We start from the raw sequence: 19,147 nt of genomic DNA, 5'->3' as shown, positions 1-19,147 counted from the left end.
TTGATTCCAGAACAACAGCTTTATATGGAAACTTCTGTATAAGAGAAACACACATAATGCAAAACCACAGAAAAATGTACTAAAAGAAATAAAAACATATCTTGTGAAACATTTAGGTGTTCTAAGGATGAAGCTTGTCTGGCACAAAAAAAAAAAAGCACCCTACACAAAGCCTCCTTAAGCCCCAGTCCATGGAATTTGATTGATCTTGCTATATTCTGCTTTGGAGAGGATTTTATTCAGGCTCCCATGGGAGAGGAATCAATGGGAATGGACTGACCCCTACAATCCTGACTAACACCTAAGTAGACCCTAGACCCCTGCACACATCCAGCTTCCCGCTGTCACTTAGTGGGTATCACTACCCCTATCACTATCTTACTTAGGTCAAAGGAAATAGTAGGAATTAGAGCATCCTCTTCATAATTCATTATTATCAATTAGAAAGTCTGCCTTTGAATGCTTTTTGTGGCTTCAACAGTGTAAAATTAGTCAAACTGGCATTAGCACTACTATTAACATACTCCACAGTGGAATATATGCAAACTCAGACAGATATGCGGCTATAGCTATACTAAATTAGTGAAATGGGCCAGTATATAGCATTTCACACTTCAAACATATACCAGCACTTATTGCAGAGCAGAAGTGCTATAAATAAGAAGTTATTGTGGTACTTCCAGATCCCAGACCAGTATTTCTAAATTTCATTTTCAACCATTTTTTTTATTACTGTACTAGATGCAATGGCAGCAATTATTTTAATAGTGTGCTGTATATCATCTATTTCATGTAACTCTGTGTATATGTATACATTTATATTTCATACAGGAAAGAGATATTCAGAAGACCCTAGTTATTCAACATCACTTTGTGCAGAGTGTCATCTTGCTCTACATTACCATAGGGTTTAAGTCTTTGTTGAATAATTCAACACTATATTTTTCACTGTAGGAACTTTCAATTATGCTACTATTAGGTTCTCATCTGACAGACAGCACGGTCCTTGTAACCATTTTCTTATCTAGAAAAGTAATTTTATTTTCTTACCCGCTGCTCATGCCAGTGATGCCTATCATTTCCTTTGTCTCTCCTCGGTAAAGACATTTCTCCTGACATTTTCCTCCTGGGTTTCTTAATTTTATAAAAGATTCATGCCAATGACTTCTTAAATCATTTTCAGATATATACGTTCTCCAGCAATTCCTGTTTCTTTTTAACCATACCTTCCTGAACTTAAAGGAATAGTCTATGCGAGAGCTCTAACATTTTTTTTCTTGCTGATCCAGAAAATCAGGTACTCAAGCTTGAGTATCTCCTCTTTCACACTTGCAAGACATAACAGGGATCTCTTAATTCTTGAACACCACTAAAATGGGTTGCAAGGTTAATACGTAAACAAACAAGCAAAATCACATGCATGTCTTGTGTACAAAGAAAACTGTACCCTTTCCACAAAAAGCCACCACAGAAAGCCCTATGAGTATCAGGCAATTCTCAGGAAGTAAGCGACCTGACAAACATAAACAACACTAGGATGCTTTTTTTCTGAGGACTGCTGTCAGGCGTCTGTGTGATCTAATACATGCCCAGGCAAATGGTCATGATATGCACTTAAATGGAATCATGTTCAAATGATAAATCAGAGGTTGCGTTATCCTCCTGGCCATCTGCAAACATTTAAGCAGATGTACCTTCAGAACTCTCACTACTGCTTTGCTGATTTTTATTACATGTAGATCACCGAGATAAAATTTTATCAGTGATACGTCAGTAAGTATAGCAATGGGTAAAACTAGAATTTTATGAATTTCAGTTGAGATCTGCATCAATTTTATGTTCAAATATAAACTGCATCAACCTGCCTGTGGTGAACGGATGTTCTTTTATTACTTCAATTGTACTGAAGAGAAATATTTGGCGGAATACAGAATTTGGATATGTTCAAGAGATAAGCTTACTTATTTATATCAATATTGTCCTTATTTCTTTCATATCAATTTCAGGACTAAGTAAGTGTACAAAGGGCTTGTCCTCTTATCAGAAAATTCCCTGTTATCAGAAAGTTTTCTTCAGATATTCACTATTTGCTTTGACTATGTTTGTAAGAAAAACACTTATTTTTAGCACTATAAAAAATTGCGCCAGGAAAGGAACAGGCAGGAGCTGAATGTAAGCTTAAGCAGAGAGAGCATACAGAGGTTTTATACTATAAGTCCCTTCACTTTTAAAAATCAAGTTTGGTAATAGTTCAACTAAGCTTTCATCTGAAATACCTAAGGAAATAATTATTGCGGTGTTTTTCATCTTATAACAAGTATTAATATAAATGGGACCAGTTAGGAGATGGCATCTTCTTTCCATGTAACAAGAACTGCATCACAAGTCAGGACTTAGAAGAACCTCTGTTCAATGAATAAAGGAAAGGTAAAGCTAAAGAACTTGTATTTCCAGATTTGACAATAAAAAGAAAAGCAATAATTTGGATTATAGAAGTATGTCATATTGAAAGCTGTGCAGAAATGTTCAAGCAGTAAAAGTGAAATAACCTAACACTAAGAAACAAATATTCAGTTTAATAGGAAAAAATATATTAATGAAAAAATCTGGGACCTCTCAAAGAAAATTAGAATGAAATCCAGTCTTTTGTACTTTACTTTGCAATTTGAGAAAGAATGCTTTAACCTGCACAACCACAACAAATGTACTGTTGAACTTTCAGTTTAAATTTCACACAGGATCCAGCTTACACTGTGAAGTGCTACCACAATCCACTGTGCAAGAGGTCCAGTTATTTTATGATCCAGCTATTTTAGAATGAGTTCTTAGTTCTAAGAGACTTCTGCAATCAGGGAAGAATTTTACAAATGGCAGATTAAACAGGACTTAAAGCAATGCAGGAATTACGAACCACACACAAATACTGTAGCTTACAGAGAACCATCCAGTCAAGTCCTCCCAAAATCCTAAGCTCTACCTTCTCACCTATCTTTGGCCTGACATCCAGCCTGGTAGATAGTCACAAAGCTCACTTACAGAACTGGACACCCGAAGGCGAGAGATCAACCCACACCTCACCTGAGATCCCGCTTGGATCCAAGACGTCTTCTGAGCAGCAAGGCAGCATCAGGACGTGTGTAGCCGTCACCAGGATGAGACACAGAAACTTGGGCACCTGGAAGGTTAAACAGAACAAGGTCTTTGAGCATTTCAAGGTGCCCAAATATTGCTTTTAAATGCCACATGATTTCCCTGTGGCTCTGTTCTTAATCTCTGGATACAGAGCTGCAGCCCAGTAACTGTGATATTCCACTGCTTCTGATAGGCCACAGGCTTCACATTAAGCTCAGCTCTTGTCGGGCTTTGTCTGGTCTTATCTTGGCCTGCCTGGAGCTTTGTTTCGGTTTGTTTAGCCATAACAGCAATTACTGAACAACCAGCTAACTACTATTCTTCTGTTTTTTGCTTAACTTTGTACAGCGGTGTGGTGAAATAGTCATTGTTAAATATATTTCTGTATGTAGTAGATAGTAATAACAAGTAGTTATTACAGAGGGTGAACATTTTATACCAGAATAAAAACTTAGTACAGAGGAGTATAAGCACGGGATGACAGTAGGGACCTTGAAAGCATGGGCACAAGATGATATCAGAGGCCCCAGGGCTATGAACAACTGACCAATAACCAGTTACTGGTTATCAAAGGAATACAACCTTGGGAGCTGGGCAAAAGCAGTTTTAGGGTTCATAAAGAATATCCAGCGTAAGTGAAAACCACCATATTTAGCAAATTCAGATGTAATGTGGGATTGCAGACCAGCAAAGAATGGCAAGATGTGTGTTAGCAAACACATGAAAAGGACCTCAAGAGTGAGAGGAAAAAAGCCATTAACATCAATATCATGCTCCACCCAGGAAAAGAGGCAGAGGGAGAGTGAGCACAACATCAAAGAGGCAGACGCTACAAGCATCAGTATCGTTGTAACTGAACCAATAATAATTCTTTGATTAGACTGTTAAAACTGTAATTAGGTTAACAATAAGTTCCTCTTGTCTTTGCCTAGAAGGTGCTTCCTTTTGCCCGTAACAAGAATTTGAGAGCAACAAATAGGCGGGAATCCAAGCCACCTACTCTGTAACTTGGATGCAACAGATCAGGAACAGTGGATAAGGAGTTTTAGACTGTAAAGGGGCAAATTGCTGGGACAAAGATGCACTGTCAAGGGGTAAAAGGAAGGAATTACAACTGTCATTTTCAAGCTTACAAAAATAACTTCTATTATATATAAATACATAATAATATATATATTTTTAAGGGGAGACATTGTAATAGACTGTCAAAGTAAAAAGAACCCTTTTCTTCAAGAACCAAAGAAAAGAAAAACATCATGTCTAATAGCAACATCCAAAACTAAGCTATGAATTATAAAGAGGACTGTAAGAAAAGGAGAGGTGATAATAATTCATGTCGTTTTGCTGACAGTCAGCCTCTGCCAATCACCAAGAATAGCAGCAGCCAGCCAGCAAGGAGAACTGATTACAAGCAGTGAAAGGTAAGGACAAAGAGTGTGTTCCTTTGCTAGGATTCCTGGCTCCTCAAATTCTGAATATTTATGTTAAGTTATCATTGGTGTTCACATACTTGAAGTGCAATATATAAATTATTCTGTGTGCTACTGAAAAATAAATGACATTTTTCTTTGTAGCTAGCTATTCTGGACACAATAAAGTAAATTGTGGTTAAATAATTGATGTCTCTGTTGCTGTCTTCTGTAATCTTGTGAGTGGTTACTGAGAGCAGTGACCTAAGATTGTAATTATGATGAATCTCTCTCACCTGTGGAAAACAGATCAGAGCATGAAATAAAACACATCAATGTAGGTAGCTGTTTCAGCAGCCACAGTGTAAGATGACGTTATCCTGTGTTAACAGGCCACAAAGGCGACATATATTGTAAAGGTGTGCGTATACCCAATCAGCCTGCTATTGCCTGTGTTGATGAATACAAACATACGCAGGTTGCTTATAGACACGCAGATGTATCATATATATGACAGATAATTAAGAGATAGCCTCACAAGAATGTCCATGCGATGTTTGATATAATAGGTCACAAGATGCTTCTCTTTTTTCTCTGGGAGGCCTTAGAAATTATTCAGGTCCTTCCTTTCAGAACGAACCTAGAGCAATCCCTTCATCTCCAAAGCTCTCATCCACAGAATTTCCTAAGTCTTGGTTCAGCCTTTCCCAAACCAGACCCACAGTTTCAGAATGAACAAGAGTTGCTGACATGATAAAATACATAGGAGCTCACACATACATTCCTTGCTTCCCGTAAGCTATGTGAACACTGTAATATAATTCATGTTTTGTGATGTTTCTTGAAATCTGACACTAAAACGTTACAGCAGCTGGCTAAGGCTGAAGCTCAGCAGTATTCAGAGGGGAATAAAAGAAGAGGGAACAGCTCTAAAGAATTTGCTTCCTTTAAAACATCCTCTACTATTGATAATTTCTGCTCTCATATTTTAAGTCTGTCTACACCCACAGAGTCGTTTTAGATTCATCCAGTGTTTCTGGACTCCCAAATATCAGTCAGAAAAAAGCATGAGCAATGAGGTCGCAATCAGGTTCTATCAGTCAGGGACACACTGATACAGACAGTCATGATAATCAAGCTTCATTCCGGCAATCCACATAGAAACAAAGGCCCAAAGTAAGCAAAATTCATCTAAGCACAGCTGTCTCGAATCTGCTAACAATGTACTGGAGCTCTCTGCAGTAACATCTTCCCATAATCCCTGCGCTCCACAGTCATGCCCCTCCATTGGATTGCTGAACAACCAAGGATGGATCCTCACTGGAAGCCCTATATGAGACTGAAGAGTTACGCTAGATCCGAGTATTGCAGGAAAACTCAGAGCAGCTTGAGCATGACCTCTAGGCCAAATACTGACCAATCCAAAGCAGAAAGCTGATGCTCACCATTTCTCAGAACTCTGTCCATCTGTTCTCTACAGCTGTACAAAATGTATATTCTGTACATGTCTCAACAACAAGGCCAGCTTTGTAGCTGACTCATAATCCCACTCCCAGAAATTGCTTCATTTATATTAGGAAAATAATCTTAATAAAAATGGAAAATACATTTTCAATCCCTTTAAAACTGAAAAATCTAACATCTGGAACGTGCCCAGCCTTGTTTATGCTGTTCTATAAGACTGAACCCAAGTCCCTCATGATTACAATTTAATGTCTGCAGTGTCCTGAAACGTCACTGGTAGAAATATTTAGATTCCCATTTTTTAAGATAAATGAAGCTTGACTTAAATGGGTCTCAGACAGTGCCATAACATTTTTTCTTTATAAACAAAGTAACCATTTTTCTCCTAATACCTATAATTCTCAAGAAGGCAAAGCTGAATTACCTTCCAGTGCCAGCTGCATTTTGTTTTGGGGTACTGAAAAATGAAGTAATGCCTTTAAAATGACTAACAGCTGGTGATTAAGACTTCATCCAGAAGATTCAGTACACCTGCAGTTCCGCTTCGCCTAGAGTACTGACCACCTTTGTATTCAAATATTTACCAAGGCACTGGTTGGCAAAGCACATCTTTACTTTGCCCATTCTCTTGTATTTTCTCAATTCTTCTTCTATCCTTCTGATGCTAACAATCTAGTCCATTTCTAATAACATCAAACCTATAAACTAATGAATGTAATTGATAAAATATATCTCAAAGAGTACTTGCTATGCTCAGCGTAAAAGCTAACTGTTCTTCTTAGCTGGTCTATAACAATGTTTTGTTTAGGTAGCTTATAATATAATGACTGTTGTGTTTTCTTTAGCAGCACTCAATATAATTTGTATTTGTGTGGGGTAGGGGGAGTGGCTTTAAATAATGCCAATTCAAAAGCCTGAGAGTCACCCACAGGAGTATTCTCCTACTCAACTTTCCAGGCAATAAGCACTGCTCAGTATCTTGCAGCATTGGATCCTAAAATATCCTTCATGCCTCACTGCAATTTGCTTAGAAAGTATACATGTACACAGAGACTCTGTTCCTACATGTATACACTGAAAGTGATTTTAAGATATCATTTCTCTAGGGTTGAATGCCATAGAAACACAGTTAAAAAGCATGTTTCCCACTTATTATTAATAAAATCCCTTGGCAGCCAATCTCACAGCATACAACCCACTGAAATACTTTACTGAATGCACTATGCTAGATTTATGGATGCAAATAGCCTTTAGCTGTTATTAAAACTAGTAAAACAGGTATTAAGGACTGTAGCACTGGGACCTTTAGATATATCAAACATGGTATTTTAACTGAAATTGGGGGGAGCAGGGAATAATAGCATGACTATCAAAGAAACTAGAGAAAAAAAACACAAAATTTAATATGCTGTCTGAGCAGATACAGCGTCTGTGGAAAATGGTCAGACCTGATAGAGCTAGCCAAGTGATATTGTCTCAGAAAAACACTTTAAAAACAGACTTTTCTATAAGAAGCGTTTGTTTTTAAACAAACTGTTTATTCTCAGACTTTTCAAATCGTAATTACTTTCCAGTCCCCCAAATGTCTCATGGTTCAACATGTATCTTTATTATCAAAACTTAAATCAAATGCTCAGACCAGCTGTAGATCATCCTGCTCCTCAGCCCTGAAACCTGGTTCAGTAGAACTAGAAGGGGAAAGCTAATATTCCCAACAGCTTTATCTTTTCATAGCTCTCTTCCTTCCTGGTGGGAATCGCCCTTAAAGGGAAGCCCAGTCAACACATCTATTCTGAGTAGCATGGTCTGAGGACACAAAAAAAAGATGTGGTCTCATAGAGCAAAGAGGATATTATTGCCTCTTGGGCTTCATCTAGGACCCAGCTGAGGAGCTTCTGTGATCTGCGAGGTGGCGTTTTAGCCTGCTTCACTGCTCCAGCAGGTGCTCCCAAACTTTTTGAGGACTTTCTCCTTCAATCTTAGTAATGGTCCTGTTGAGAACTGAAAGCAGGAGGGGCCCCCAGCAGCTCAGCTCTGCCCCCTTGTGCATCCAGACTTACGTTATGACCATCTGCTGGCTATCACATTATACTGCACCAAGCCATTTCATGCAGTGTACAGCCTGCTCTCAGGTGAACAATCTTGAACTTGGCTGTCTGCAGCCCTCAGGGTTGTGAAAGCAATACTCAGTTTTACAGCACTAGCAGAGCAACACCTGCAGAAGTGGAGGAGGTCAGTGTGGGTTCAAGTGGCACTTCAGGGGGCTGAGGGTAGGCAATGAGGTCTCTCACACCTTCTTCTACTAAGTGAAGGAAGGCTCTATCTCACCAGCAGACAGCACTTTGCCATAAAACAAAACTAAGGGCCAGCAGATCTCAGTCGGGGCTTGCTGGGTTTTGTTAGACGGCAGCGTTCCCCACAAGCAGGGAGCGCTCGCCTTCGGCATGGCAGCAGAGCTCAGGAAGGTAGCCATGGGGCTGTAAAACCCTACAAGCTGCACGAGTTGCTTATGCCTGAAGCCAACTCTGCTTCTACGTTACAGGCCCGGAAGATGAAAACCCTGTTCTGGGAGAAGCTGCTTCCTTAACAGCTACACTGAGAGAAAATATAAACCACACAAAATAGATGGGGGATGGTATTGCCAGACCTGGATATAGAGGGGAAATTATTCCAGCTCTACACCTTATGATTCTAATCCCTGTACCAAAAGATGACTGTGAATCACGATACTGAAATCCTTTGCTTTTCTGGAATTGTTATCTGTTCATAGTAATAGTCATGTTCTCTTGGAAATACCCTGGAGTACATCCAAGTTCAACAGTTTTGCGTAAACACAGTTCCTAAATCCCTTGCAAGCTAGGAAAACAGACACAGCCTTTCTTTTACGTGGATACAAAGAACACACAGGTAACTCCAGAGGGAAAAAGGAAAACAGGTGTTAAGTCTTTCTCTGGCCCATCTGTGAGATAGAGTTCCCCTTCTTGCTGCCAAAGAACTCAAGCTCAAAATACTCTGTTCAGTCTCACTGCAAGAAGAAAAAAATGAGTAAACTGCAAAACTGAGACCTTTTGAAGGCAGGCAGAAAAAGAAGAAACTACAAGTCCAGCAAATTCCCATCCCACAGCCTGCTGATACTAGTGCCCTTCCCTTGCTATTCTTCTCGCTTAGTTTCTGGATTGTCCAGTGTTCTGATATCCAGTGTTCCCAGCTTGAAATCCACCGACATTATCTTAGTCATGCATAATCAGGTAAAATCCTAACTGCTCATGCAGGTTCCACACACAACACTGGAGAGTGCAACGGAGATGCATTCAACCCTATGAAGTCTGCTTGGGTTCAGCAAAGCTTATTAGTTCAGGTTGAGTACATTATGGACTTTGTACAGGTCTCATGCTCCATTCTGGTTAATAATTCAGAAAGCCAGAGGAAGTCAGGGGATATCCCCCCACTGGCAACACAGAACTGGATCTGGAAAGGCTGCTCTTACGCCAGGAAGTAGAGCTGCTGGACTCAAACTTATTAGCCAGACTTCTTGCTTTCTTCCCCTGCTCCAAGCACACATGATAGCATCAGGTGATAAAAAGAGCAGCTCATGTGATAATAGAAGGAATTGCAGTAATAGGCTGTAGTTAATCCACGTACCTTCTAGGTACACTCCAGTGCACATGGGGCCTCACCATGCCACGTTTACAATGTTGAACAGTGGCACTTCCAATACTGGCTATCAGATAACAGATTAGGCCGATGGGTGTATCTGGTAAATAGGATACTGGAGAGGGAAACTAAATGTGAAATGTGTGTGAAAAACAAGCGTAGCTGCCAGAAGGATGCTGGACAAGAGCTAGATATGAAAGACTTGCTCTCGGTGTATTAAATTTTCCAGGTAAAGAAGAGGTGACTATAAAGACCAGCAGCACTTCTGCTCTTCCTCGGATGACTCCTGTCGGGGGCGATGTGTACCAGAAGACGATTAGGAGCAGCAACAAAGTATTCTCTCAGTGCCAGAAGCCCTGGGAAAGTGCGCCTAACATGAAGACTTGAGTCAGTGCCAAGACGGACAGGGGCGCGTGAGCTATCTGAGTGCAGATATTGAAACCAGGGCAAGGACATGAGAGAGAGAAGATAATCTCCATGCAGAGCGCGGCTTGTAGCAATGTAGCGAAGTAACTTTAATCTGCAAACACAGCTGTATTCTCACATAATACGGTGTATGTTCTCACATAATAAGGTATATAAGCGAGGATGGACTATGAAATAAACAATCTTGCTTCACTACACGCAAGGTTCGTGCTTCAGTCCTCACAGACTCCTTCTAAGAATTGTGAGAATTCGTTCCCGTCATATATTCAGTGCTGTTCCCTTGCTGATTTTATTAGCTTTGTGGCTGAACCAGCAGCAAATAGACTCAAATATCCTAGAAAAATATAATAAATAATCAGCCACTTAGGACAGATGTATCTGGGGCAGCTCAGTGCAGGAAGGACATATACTGGCCTGGGTAGAGGTACAGAATGGGAGGGGATAGTACAAAAAAAATTATTTAAGTCAAAGGACAAAGTTGGATTAAGAAAAAATGAGCAGACTCATACAAGGACATGACTTCAGTCTGGTAACTTCTCTCCTCCAACCTGCCACCTTCCCCTCTGGCAAAGCAGGCGGCCTGGGTTAGAAATACTCTTATGGTCTGCTCTCCTGGGCTGTTGCAGAGAACAGGCAACAAGGTAAAACCACATCTGCCCTGACGCCTGTGCTTGAGGCCACGACAATTCCTCAACTCACATAACATTCACCAGCCCAGTTAGGAGTGACTACCTTGTCCCATGATTTCTCTATATAGCTAGTGTCTACAATCTAGAGTTTCACAGTAAGGACTCAGTAGAAGGGCTTTGCTGGAAAGGTGCTAAAGAGCCTGTGAAGAGAACTGTGCACGTTCTTAGAGAAGACACATACAGGGTGCAGGGTGGAGTGCCCTCACATGAATTATCATCAGGAACAATCTGATGACTGTACATTGGTCACTATGATCAGAGCCACCGTCTCCAAGGGCTGCTAGTAGGGCACAACTAACTGTACTTCTGTTAAGGGGAATTTCCTTGGCTGGGCAAAGAGATGCAACAAAAGGCGACTTCTTGTGACAGCAAACGGAGATGGTACCATAAAAAAGAGCTTTGCTACGAACAGAGAGCACTCTCTGCCCAGACAGACCCACTCCAATCACTAACTAGATGGGATAGTTCTCACTGCAGCAGCAGCAGCTAAGACAGGCCTGGAGAAAAATCAAATACTCATCAGTGTTTGATGATAGCTGTTAATGTGATTGGAGTGCTGCTTCAGTGGGCCTTGAGCATCATCTGTGGCAGCAGAGAAAGCAGGACAGAAGAGCCCTGTGACCTGATGTCAATCCCAGCAGCATTCATCTATTTAGAGAAAAGGTTAGATATAAACTGTTGACAATGCTGCAGCCATTAGAGTGGAAAAAAATTGAGAATTTGTTCTCTAGCCTGGAACGGAATATGGGTCAATTTGAAAGCAAATTTGATGGCTTTGAATGTGAATGAAGAGCAAATTTACCAGAATGGTGTCATCTGAGGGCTTTGAGCAGATGGACAGCAGCATGTGCTGAAGAATATTGTTAATTTAGTGCCAAGAGGAAATGTTCCTCTGAACATTAAAAGTATGCTATCCAAAAAATCACCCAAGGACCTTAAATCTGTACATTTCAGGTTTCCCTGAGGGCCTCCCATGAGGAAAATATTGTTTATGTCATTTAATTAAATTTTGAACTGAGTCACACACTTTTTTGCACTAGTTAACTCACTGAAGCAAGTAAGTTTACCATGTGAGTAAAGACAGTATATGCCCAGACATTTACTGTTTGCAAGACTAAGAGTCTTGCAGACTCCCAGGCTCATAGGAAATAAGACTTTAAACTACCTTTAGACAAACAAGTTTATCACAACATTGGGACTACATGCAGACATATCAGCATCCGTACACATCTAAAATACATCTATATAACCTACATGTGCCCTAAAGCTGGTCTCGCCTCCGGGGTACGCAATGGAGCGGAATATCTTAGCAAGTGCACCTAAGCGCATTGCAGTGATGAGATGTGCTTTAATTGTTCACAATGTTGCACTGATGAGCCCTGAAGAGATGCTGATTGGAGATACAGAGACGACCATTAAACTGCTTCTTAGACCAAGATAACTTGGTCGTATTTCCTGTTGGCTCTCTTGTCCTGCGAAGATCACGTTATTCAAAGTGATAATCAGTGGCCATGACATTCTCGTCCCCACAGTACTTAAACTATCATCTTTTATGAGCGTGTCACTGAAAAAAACAGGAAAGTTTCAGTACAATCATAATCTATCTCAACTAAAATTAAATTTATCTTTTCCCATTCTTTATGCAAAGCAGGACTAAAACAGAATTACTGCTTTCATCTCAGTCACAATACTGTTTCTCCAAGTCGTGAGTTTTTTTATTCTTCGTTGGTTTATTTGGCTTTTTCAATCCTCAAACTGACAAAACTGATTATCTACGCGGCTTCATCATGTAATCGGTGATTTCAGATAATACTGAAGCTTCATGTAAACACATTAGTTTTGCAAACAGCTTGCTTTTCTTCCGTTCCCAATTAAAATGTGTAAATACAAGCTAGACTTAAAAATGGCTTTTTAATCATATTTTAATGTTCATGGCTCAAAAAAATCACTTAAGGAATATACTAAAATCAGAGTTAATTACAACAACTCCTTAAAATCAAGGTCTCACCCATTTTCAGAGGCATACCAAAAAGTCACTTATCTCACATGAAAATGAACACTGGCCTTACAGATTCAGTAAATACAAGGCTGATAGCCAGCAATATCTGTTGCCCTGTTCACACTCCCAGATTAATTAGCCATGGCAATTTTATGGAATTGTGGTCTGTCCTTGCACTTTTTTCTCTAAATCAACATACTTCACACCACGCACTTCCTTGTAACTATCAGTATGAGCTCACCACTGGTTTCTAAAACCATTTGAAATGATATGTTCTGCTGTTTTAACATCCTCTACAGATAAGATTTTCAATTCTGTGACCACACATTCTCTGTTTTTTCTGTATATGAATGTTTTGATGCAAACAACAAAAAACCCAGCCAAGAATAATCAATAAACATATTCTCATGGACAAGTCTCTTTTTAACTCATATGGTTCTTGTTAGGAAATCACATTAACTCAAAAATTCCATCCAAAATGTATATTAATAGATTGGATATGGGAGGTAGGTGGACAATTCATGATGCTTATCTATGAGAGGTGCAATTTAGATGCAAAATGGTTGTGAGAATAATTAAAAACACTAGCTACAGTCTGTTGGTATTCATATACTATGAGTATGTTAAGACTGCAGGTATGGTGCTTGCAGACAAAGCCCCACTTGGCAGTAAACACACCAAATGAAGAGTTGTGGTCCCACAGAGAGTAATTTACACTTCCTCTCACAGGTTAACAGTACAGACAAACTTTGGGTAGAGACCACATCCTTAAAGCAGTCAAAGTAAGTAAGTCATGGTAAACGCTTCCTAAAACGTCCACGAGAAACAGATCCAAGTTTCAGGTATCAGGTATTTTGAATGGTTTTACACATCATGGGCTAAAGGTCTGATTTGTAACTGCTTTCGGACTGTTCTCTTGCCTGAAAGGGTGGGCCTTGTTCACCAAAGTGCAGCCCAGTACCCCAATCAGAAAACGTAAGCCTACTGACAACAGGGATGCTTTTCTTAGTCAGCTTTTGCAGTAGTTATTTTTAGAGAGGGTGCCTGGATTTGATAGGGTTCTATAGACTATAAGGTGAAACCCACAGCACTGAGTAGACTCTCCACCTGAATTTCAACAGAGTCTAAGGACAATCTTTCAGCAAGGCTCAATTCTTTTCTCACTGTAGGCCACTGGAGCTGAATCTTTACCAACGACGACAATAACAACAAAAGAAAAAAAGGAAAGAAAAAAGAAAAAAAAAGAACTATTTTTAAAGGCCAAATTGGTTTTAACGTTTGGGAAAATAGCAATTGCATTACCTACAAAATGTAAAACGGGTCCTGTAGGAAAGCATGGTACTACAATACAGTGCAGTACAGTGGAAAAGTACTGTACTATACAGAGGCATACTCCTATAGAACTTTCCAGCTCATCTAACATATTATTTAAGGTGGCATGGCTCTCCTCGGACAAAATGAACTGTACATGTGACTAATGCATATAATTCTCAGAAAGCACTAAATCACATTTCTTATGGGAAGCTGATGCACTTTTTTGCCCAATAAACAACCTGCTGCTAAACCATTAGATGTCTCAAATAGCAAGTTCTGCCATGGAAACAGCATGGAAATAACTGAAGGATTTTAAAAAGGAAGAATTCTTTCCCCTGTAGAGGCAAAATGCCACTCAAAAAACAAATTTCAATGGCTCCTGAGAGCCTTTTGAGAATTCATAGGCAGTATTACAACACTATTGGAAACTGCTTTTAGTTGCACTGAAGTACTAGGTGCAAGTGAAACTAGTGGTCAGCAGGAAAAAAAGAGAAAAGGCTGAATGTGTGCTCTGAATCAGTTCTAAGATATGATCTTGAAAGTTCTCTGTACCTGGAATCTGCACTGAAATAATCTGGAGTTCCATGCAAAGTTCAAACATGATAAAACCATTGTTGGACGGGGAACGACTGATACAGCTGGTCATCCTCCAAACAAAGAGTGTGATCCCCGGAGCCATCAAGTAGATACAAGAGCAATGAAATAACACATTGCATTTAACCAAAAGGGGCATAAACAAGATTTAATTAGATCATGAAATAAAATTCACCTATTTTGTAAACTTAGGGTGAAAGCGAGTGGCTGCCCCCCAAGCTCTCCAAAGTAAACCTGGCTGTGAACAGTCTTGCAGCAAACTGAAACCTCATGGGATATGTAAGTAGGAACCCAAAGGTAATTGCCCAAAGTAAAATTTAGTCATGACAAAACATTTAGTCCAAAGACTAATATAAAGAGCATAGCTAAAAGGCATAACACAGCGCTGGTAACCCAGACACAGACTGAGCTAGCCAATATGCTGTGACTTCTTGCCGCACACCTCTGCAGCCACCAGAAATAGCACTTCCACCTCTGATTTAGCTCTGTTTGAGGTGTCTCAGGGGAAAAAAATAGCTGCATTTACCACTGTATTCCAGTCACAGGGTGACAGCTTAGTTCCAGTGAATTAATTAGCCCGTACAACGCTTAGGACTAGTGAGATGCATTACTCTGGTAGCCAACTACTGTGTTCAGAGGTGTGTTGGGTTTTCCACATTCCACTGCACTGTGCTGTGTAGAAATAATTCTCTGGCCCTTGTAGCTCCAATTCCTGAGAGAAATCAGACAGTCACAGAAGTCATGAGAGTAATAGATCACAATCATTATCTCATCTAACCTCCTGAATACCTTTGCCATTCTACTCTTCCTTAGAAGTTAGATCAAAGCAAGCCTTTTTAAAAGACCTCTAATTTTTGCTAAGATTTCAAGCAACAGTGAATAATGGGACCTTGTGTTATCCTTATTGCTAGAAAAGTATGTCAGACTCAAGGCTGGATTTGTCAAACTCCCAGTCATGGGATCACCTTATGTCTTAAGACTATAAATTTAAAGACTATAAATCCCCGCACTATTGTGCCTCTTGCTTATACATAGACCTATACACAATGATTTAGTTCCTTTTCACGCTTCCCTTTGATAAGCATTCAGGTCTTTAAACCTTACATCAAAGTTTAGTCGCCATTTTGAAATGCAAACACCAGATCTGGACACAGGATTCCAGCAAGTTGCTTTATCAATGCTACGTACACAAGAAGGATCATTTCCCTAGTTCTATTTGTCACTCCTCTTCTTCATACTCCTATACCTAAGGATCCTATATTCAAGGATCACATTAGCCATTTTGACAACAGCGCACCAAGAATTTATGTTGAGACTGTTATGTAAGACCACCCCTTCCCAAAACAGGCTTCGATCTCACAAGTATCAATTGCATTCCTCAACACTTGCAGCTGCGTTAAAACACAATACTTTTGGACTGTAACCATTTAGTCCAGCTATTCCAGCAATTCTTACCAGTAGTTTGACCACTTTGTTACAGGATCATAGAATAATTTATGTTGGAAAGGACTTGAAGAACATCTAGTCTGACCTCCCGCTCAAAGCAGGGCTGACTTCACAGCTAGAGCAGGTTGCCCATGTCTTTGCCCCATCAGGTCTGAAAATCTCAAAGGATGGAGATTCTACAGCCTCTCTGGACAACCTGTCCCAAGGTTTACCCACTTTTATTGTGATTTATTTTTATATCATATCTTCCTTACTATTTCTCTGATGCATTATCTAAAAACAGCTACCAAAGCCTCTATGTCCACATTTTATATCTTTGATTAAAATAGCAAATAGCCAGAATGAATCTCCAGGCGATCTGTTAGAAATAGCTTTGTACACTGGCACCTGACCACTGCCTACATTTTGAAGATCTGCCAATAAACCAGATTCCAGTGCATATAATAGATACTCTGTTAATTCAGTATAGTTTCACCCATTCAGTAAACATCACGTGATATTAAATTAAAAGCTTCAATATAGCCCAAGGAATCAGCAAGAGGACTGAAGATCATAACAGTTGTTTCCATCTAGAAAGATCCACCTTCCAAGAAGGTAGGCTGATTGATACTAATTCTCTTTGACTACTAATTTGTATTGAAGTCTGCTTTTTCTCCTGGGAACAGACACTGGGAAACCAGAGCTACTTCACAGCTCTCTGGTTCATTCCCTCTCCCTTTTTCCAATTACGGAATTCTACTGGACAACTTCTGAAATCTTCCCAGTTCAGCAGCTTAAGGCACTCCTCAGCTTTAACATTCTTGGGCATTAGCTATGCAGCTATGCTGATTAGGAAATGTCTAATTTCAGCAAATGCTGCTTTTCATCTTCCTTGAGCACAGATAATACTCCCATTCAAATCCCTCATCCAAGTGCCAATTAGCCTCTGTGGCAGAGCATAGGAAATCTGACCAGCGGTAGATATAAAAGGGTGAACTCAGAATGAGCTTACCGCTTTCCACAGAAACCCTGCTCAGGCCCAAACATTGCTTTTTCTAAAGATCTAGCTTTAACAAGTTATCTATTTGGCATATGCATTACATATTTATTAATAGAAAAGTTCATGTCGTAATTGTATTTTGCTGCAAAATGTCTGTTCACAATATGGCAATTTAAAAGAACAAGTTGGAGGATTATAAAGTCCTGTATGAAAAACAACCTGATTGGCTAATTAGCTTGGCACTTTGCTTTTAATATTATTTAAACATACTTTTATGTCTGCAATAGACTTTTTTAAAGTGTCATAACAGTTTGAGAGTTGTCGCATTAGGCTGTTAAAGCTCCAAATGTGTACCTCTTCTCTGTTCAGGACTATGAATCCAATACACAGTAATGTGACTACTCAAGAGGAGCTGTTACACTTTATGTCAATCCAGCTGCTAGGCAAGTACATAAAATCTGCATAATAAAAATCCTTATGTTAATTTTGATTTATAAAATTGACTGCTTGCCAAAAATAGATTTTTTGACTTTAGTATTTTCACCAATTAAAACATTTTCTTGTCAAGCTATCCAAAGGGACAACTGTTTATTGTTTATTAATCAGAGAAATTTGTGTTGAATTCAGTCTAACAGAAGAAGTGGGTGGCTCATGTGTATTATTTAAATTTATCTAAGACTGCCAAATGTATTTTTAACCTGTTCTTAAAACTTCCAATGATAATACTTCCAGTTTCCCTAATTATCTACACCGGTGTTGAAATACCCTTGCAGGTAGAAAGCTTTTATTGATGTGCAGCCTCCCACTGCTGTATTTTTAAGTCCTCTCTGTTTTCTCAGGTCCCAGGGGATATGGGGAACAGAGTACTGCCTTCCTCTTTGGACTACGATTCCACCCAGTTTAAATGCTTCTTGGGCAAACAAAAATGCAGGTAGCAGACCAGGCAATGGTCTAACAGGATCTAATTCTTCACTCAGTCATTTCTGTACACCGTTGTCCACCCTGGGGAAGGCAGCAGCAACTCTGTGGCGCTCTGCCGTGCTCACAAACACCCCCTTTTCCAGCGAGGCAGGAGACGACATTCGCTGCCACTCCCTGGGGAGGCCAGGAGCACACGACCAGACGGCTGCCAGCAAGTCCCGCTGCGCTCACTGTACGAAACGCCACCTTCACCGACAGCCTCCGTCAAGCACATCGCAACTCATCGGCGTGCGCTGAGCGCGACGCGCCTGCGGCCACCTCTCTCTGCCAGTGCGAGGACTCAACCCCACGCGACGGAGACGCACGTCGACGCGTCTTATCAGAGGACTTTCATTTCCTGAGGGTGGCCCAGCTGCACTCAACGCTCAGGAAACTGGCCACCGCAGGACGGCGGACGAGGCTGACGAGTACGCCCGTCAAAAACCACCACTATGGTGGTGGACACGCCTCGGCAGACTTAAAACGGCGGTGCCCGTTGGCGCCAAGGCCCTGCCCATCCTGCCGGCAGCACCGCCATGCAGACCCACGACGCCGGCACAAACGCGCCCTCCTTCCCCTCGCCGGCTCCTCACCCCGGCGGCGGCACGGCACGGCACGGCCCACCCCAAACGAGCCCCGCTCCCCCCCCGCTCCCCTCCGCCAATGGGGCCGGCCCGGACCGCCCGCCTTCCCGCCGCCGGCCGTTGCGGCGCCCCTCCCGCCTGCGGCTCGTGACGAAGCCGTTAAGAACCGGCCTGCGGCGCCCTCGCCTCCCCCGCGCCGGCGGCCCGCCGGCTCCGCCCCGAGGCCAGCCCGAAGGAGGCGGGAGGCCTCCCGCCAGGCCCGGCCGGCTAGCCCGGCGATGCCGGTAGCCAGCGCCTCGCCTCGCCTGCTGCCGCGCGTCGCCCTCCCGCCGACACCCTCCTCCCCCTCCTCCGCCCCCTCTCCCCGCCCTTCCCCTCACTGCACGCCGGTGTCGGAGCCGCGCGTCACTCGGGCTCCAGCCCCGCCGCAGACATGGCGACACTGACAGCGGTCCAGCCGCTCACGCTGGACCGAGGTAAGCGCGGCTCCTGCCGCC

The 19,147-nt window shown here is 41.4% G+C and overlaps 1 protein-coding gene across 1 annotated transcript in view; it reads left to right on the top strand.

Annotated features, from left to right (window-relative positions):
* The first annotated feature begins 18,797 nt into the window (after positions 1–18,797).
* LIN7A (lin-7 homolog A, crumbs cell polarity complex component) overlaps positions 18,798–19,147 on the top strand; it is a 49,143-nt gene continuing 48,793 nt past the window's right edge. The window contains exon 1 of the mRNA XM_068936401.1: positions 18,798–19,126. Coding sequence (XP_068792502.1) covers positions 19,084–19,126 — 43 coding nt within the window. The 5' untranslated portion in view covers positions 18,798–19,083. The remainder of the gene's footprint in view (positions 19,127–19,147) is intronic.

The sequence above is a fragment of the Struthio camelus genome, chromosome 1 (assembly GCF_040807025.1).
Source record: "Struthio camelus isolate bStrCam1 chromosome 1, bStrCam1.hap1, whole genome shotgun sequence".
Taxonomy (NCBI): Eukaryota; Metazoa; Chordata; class Aves; order Struthioniformes; family Struthionidae; genus Struthio; species Struthio camelus.
This window is presented reverse-complemented; position numbering and strand designations above follow the sequence as displayed.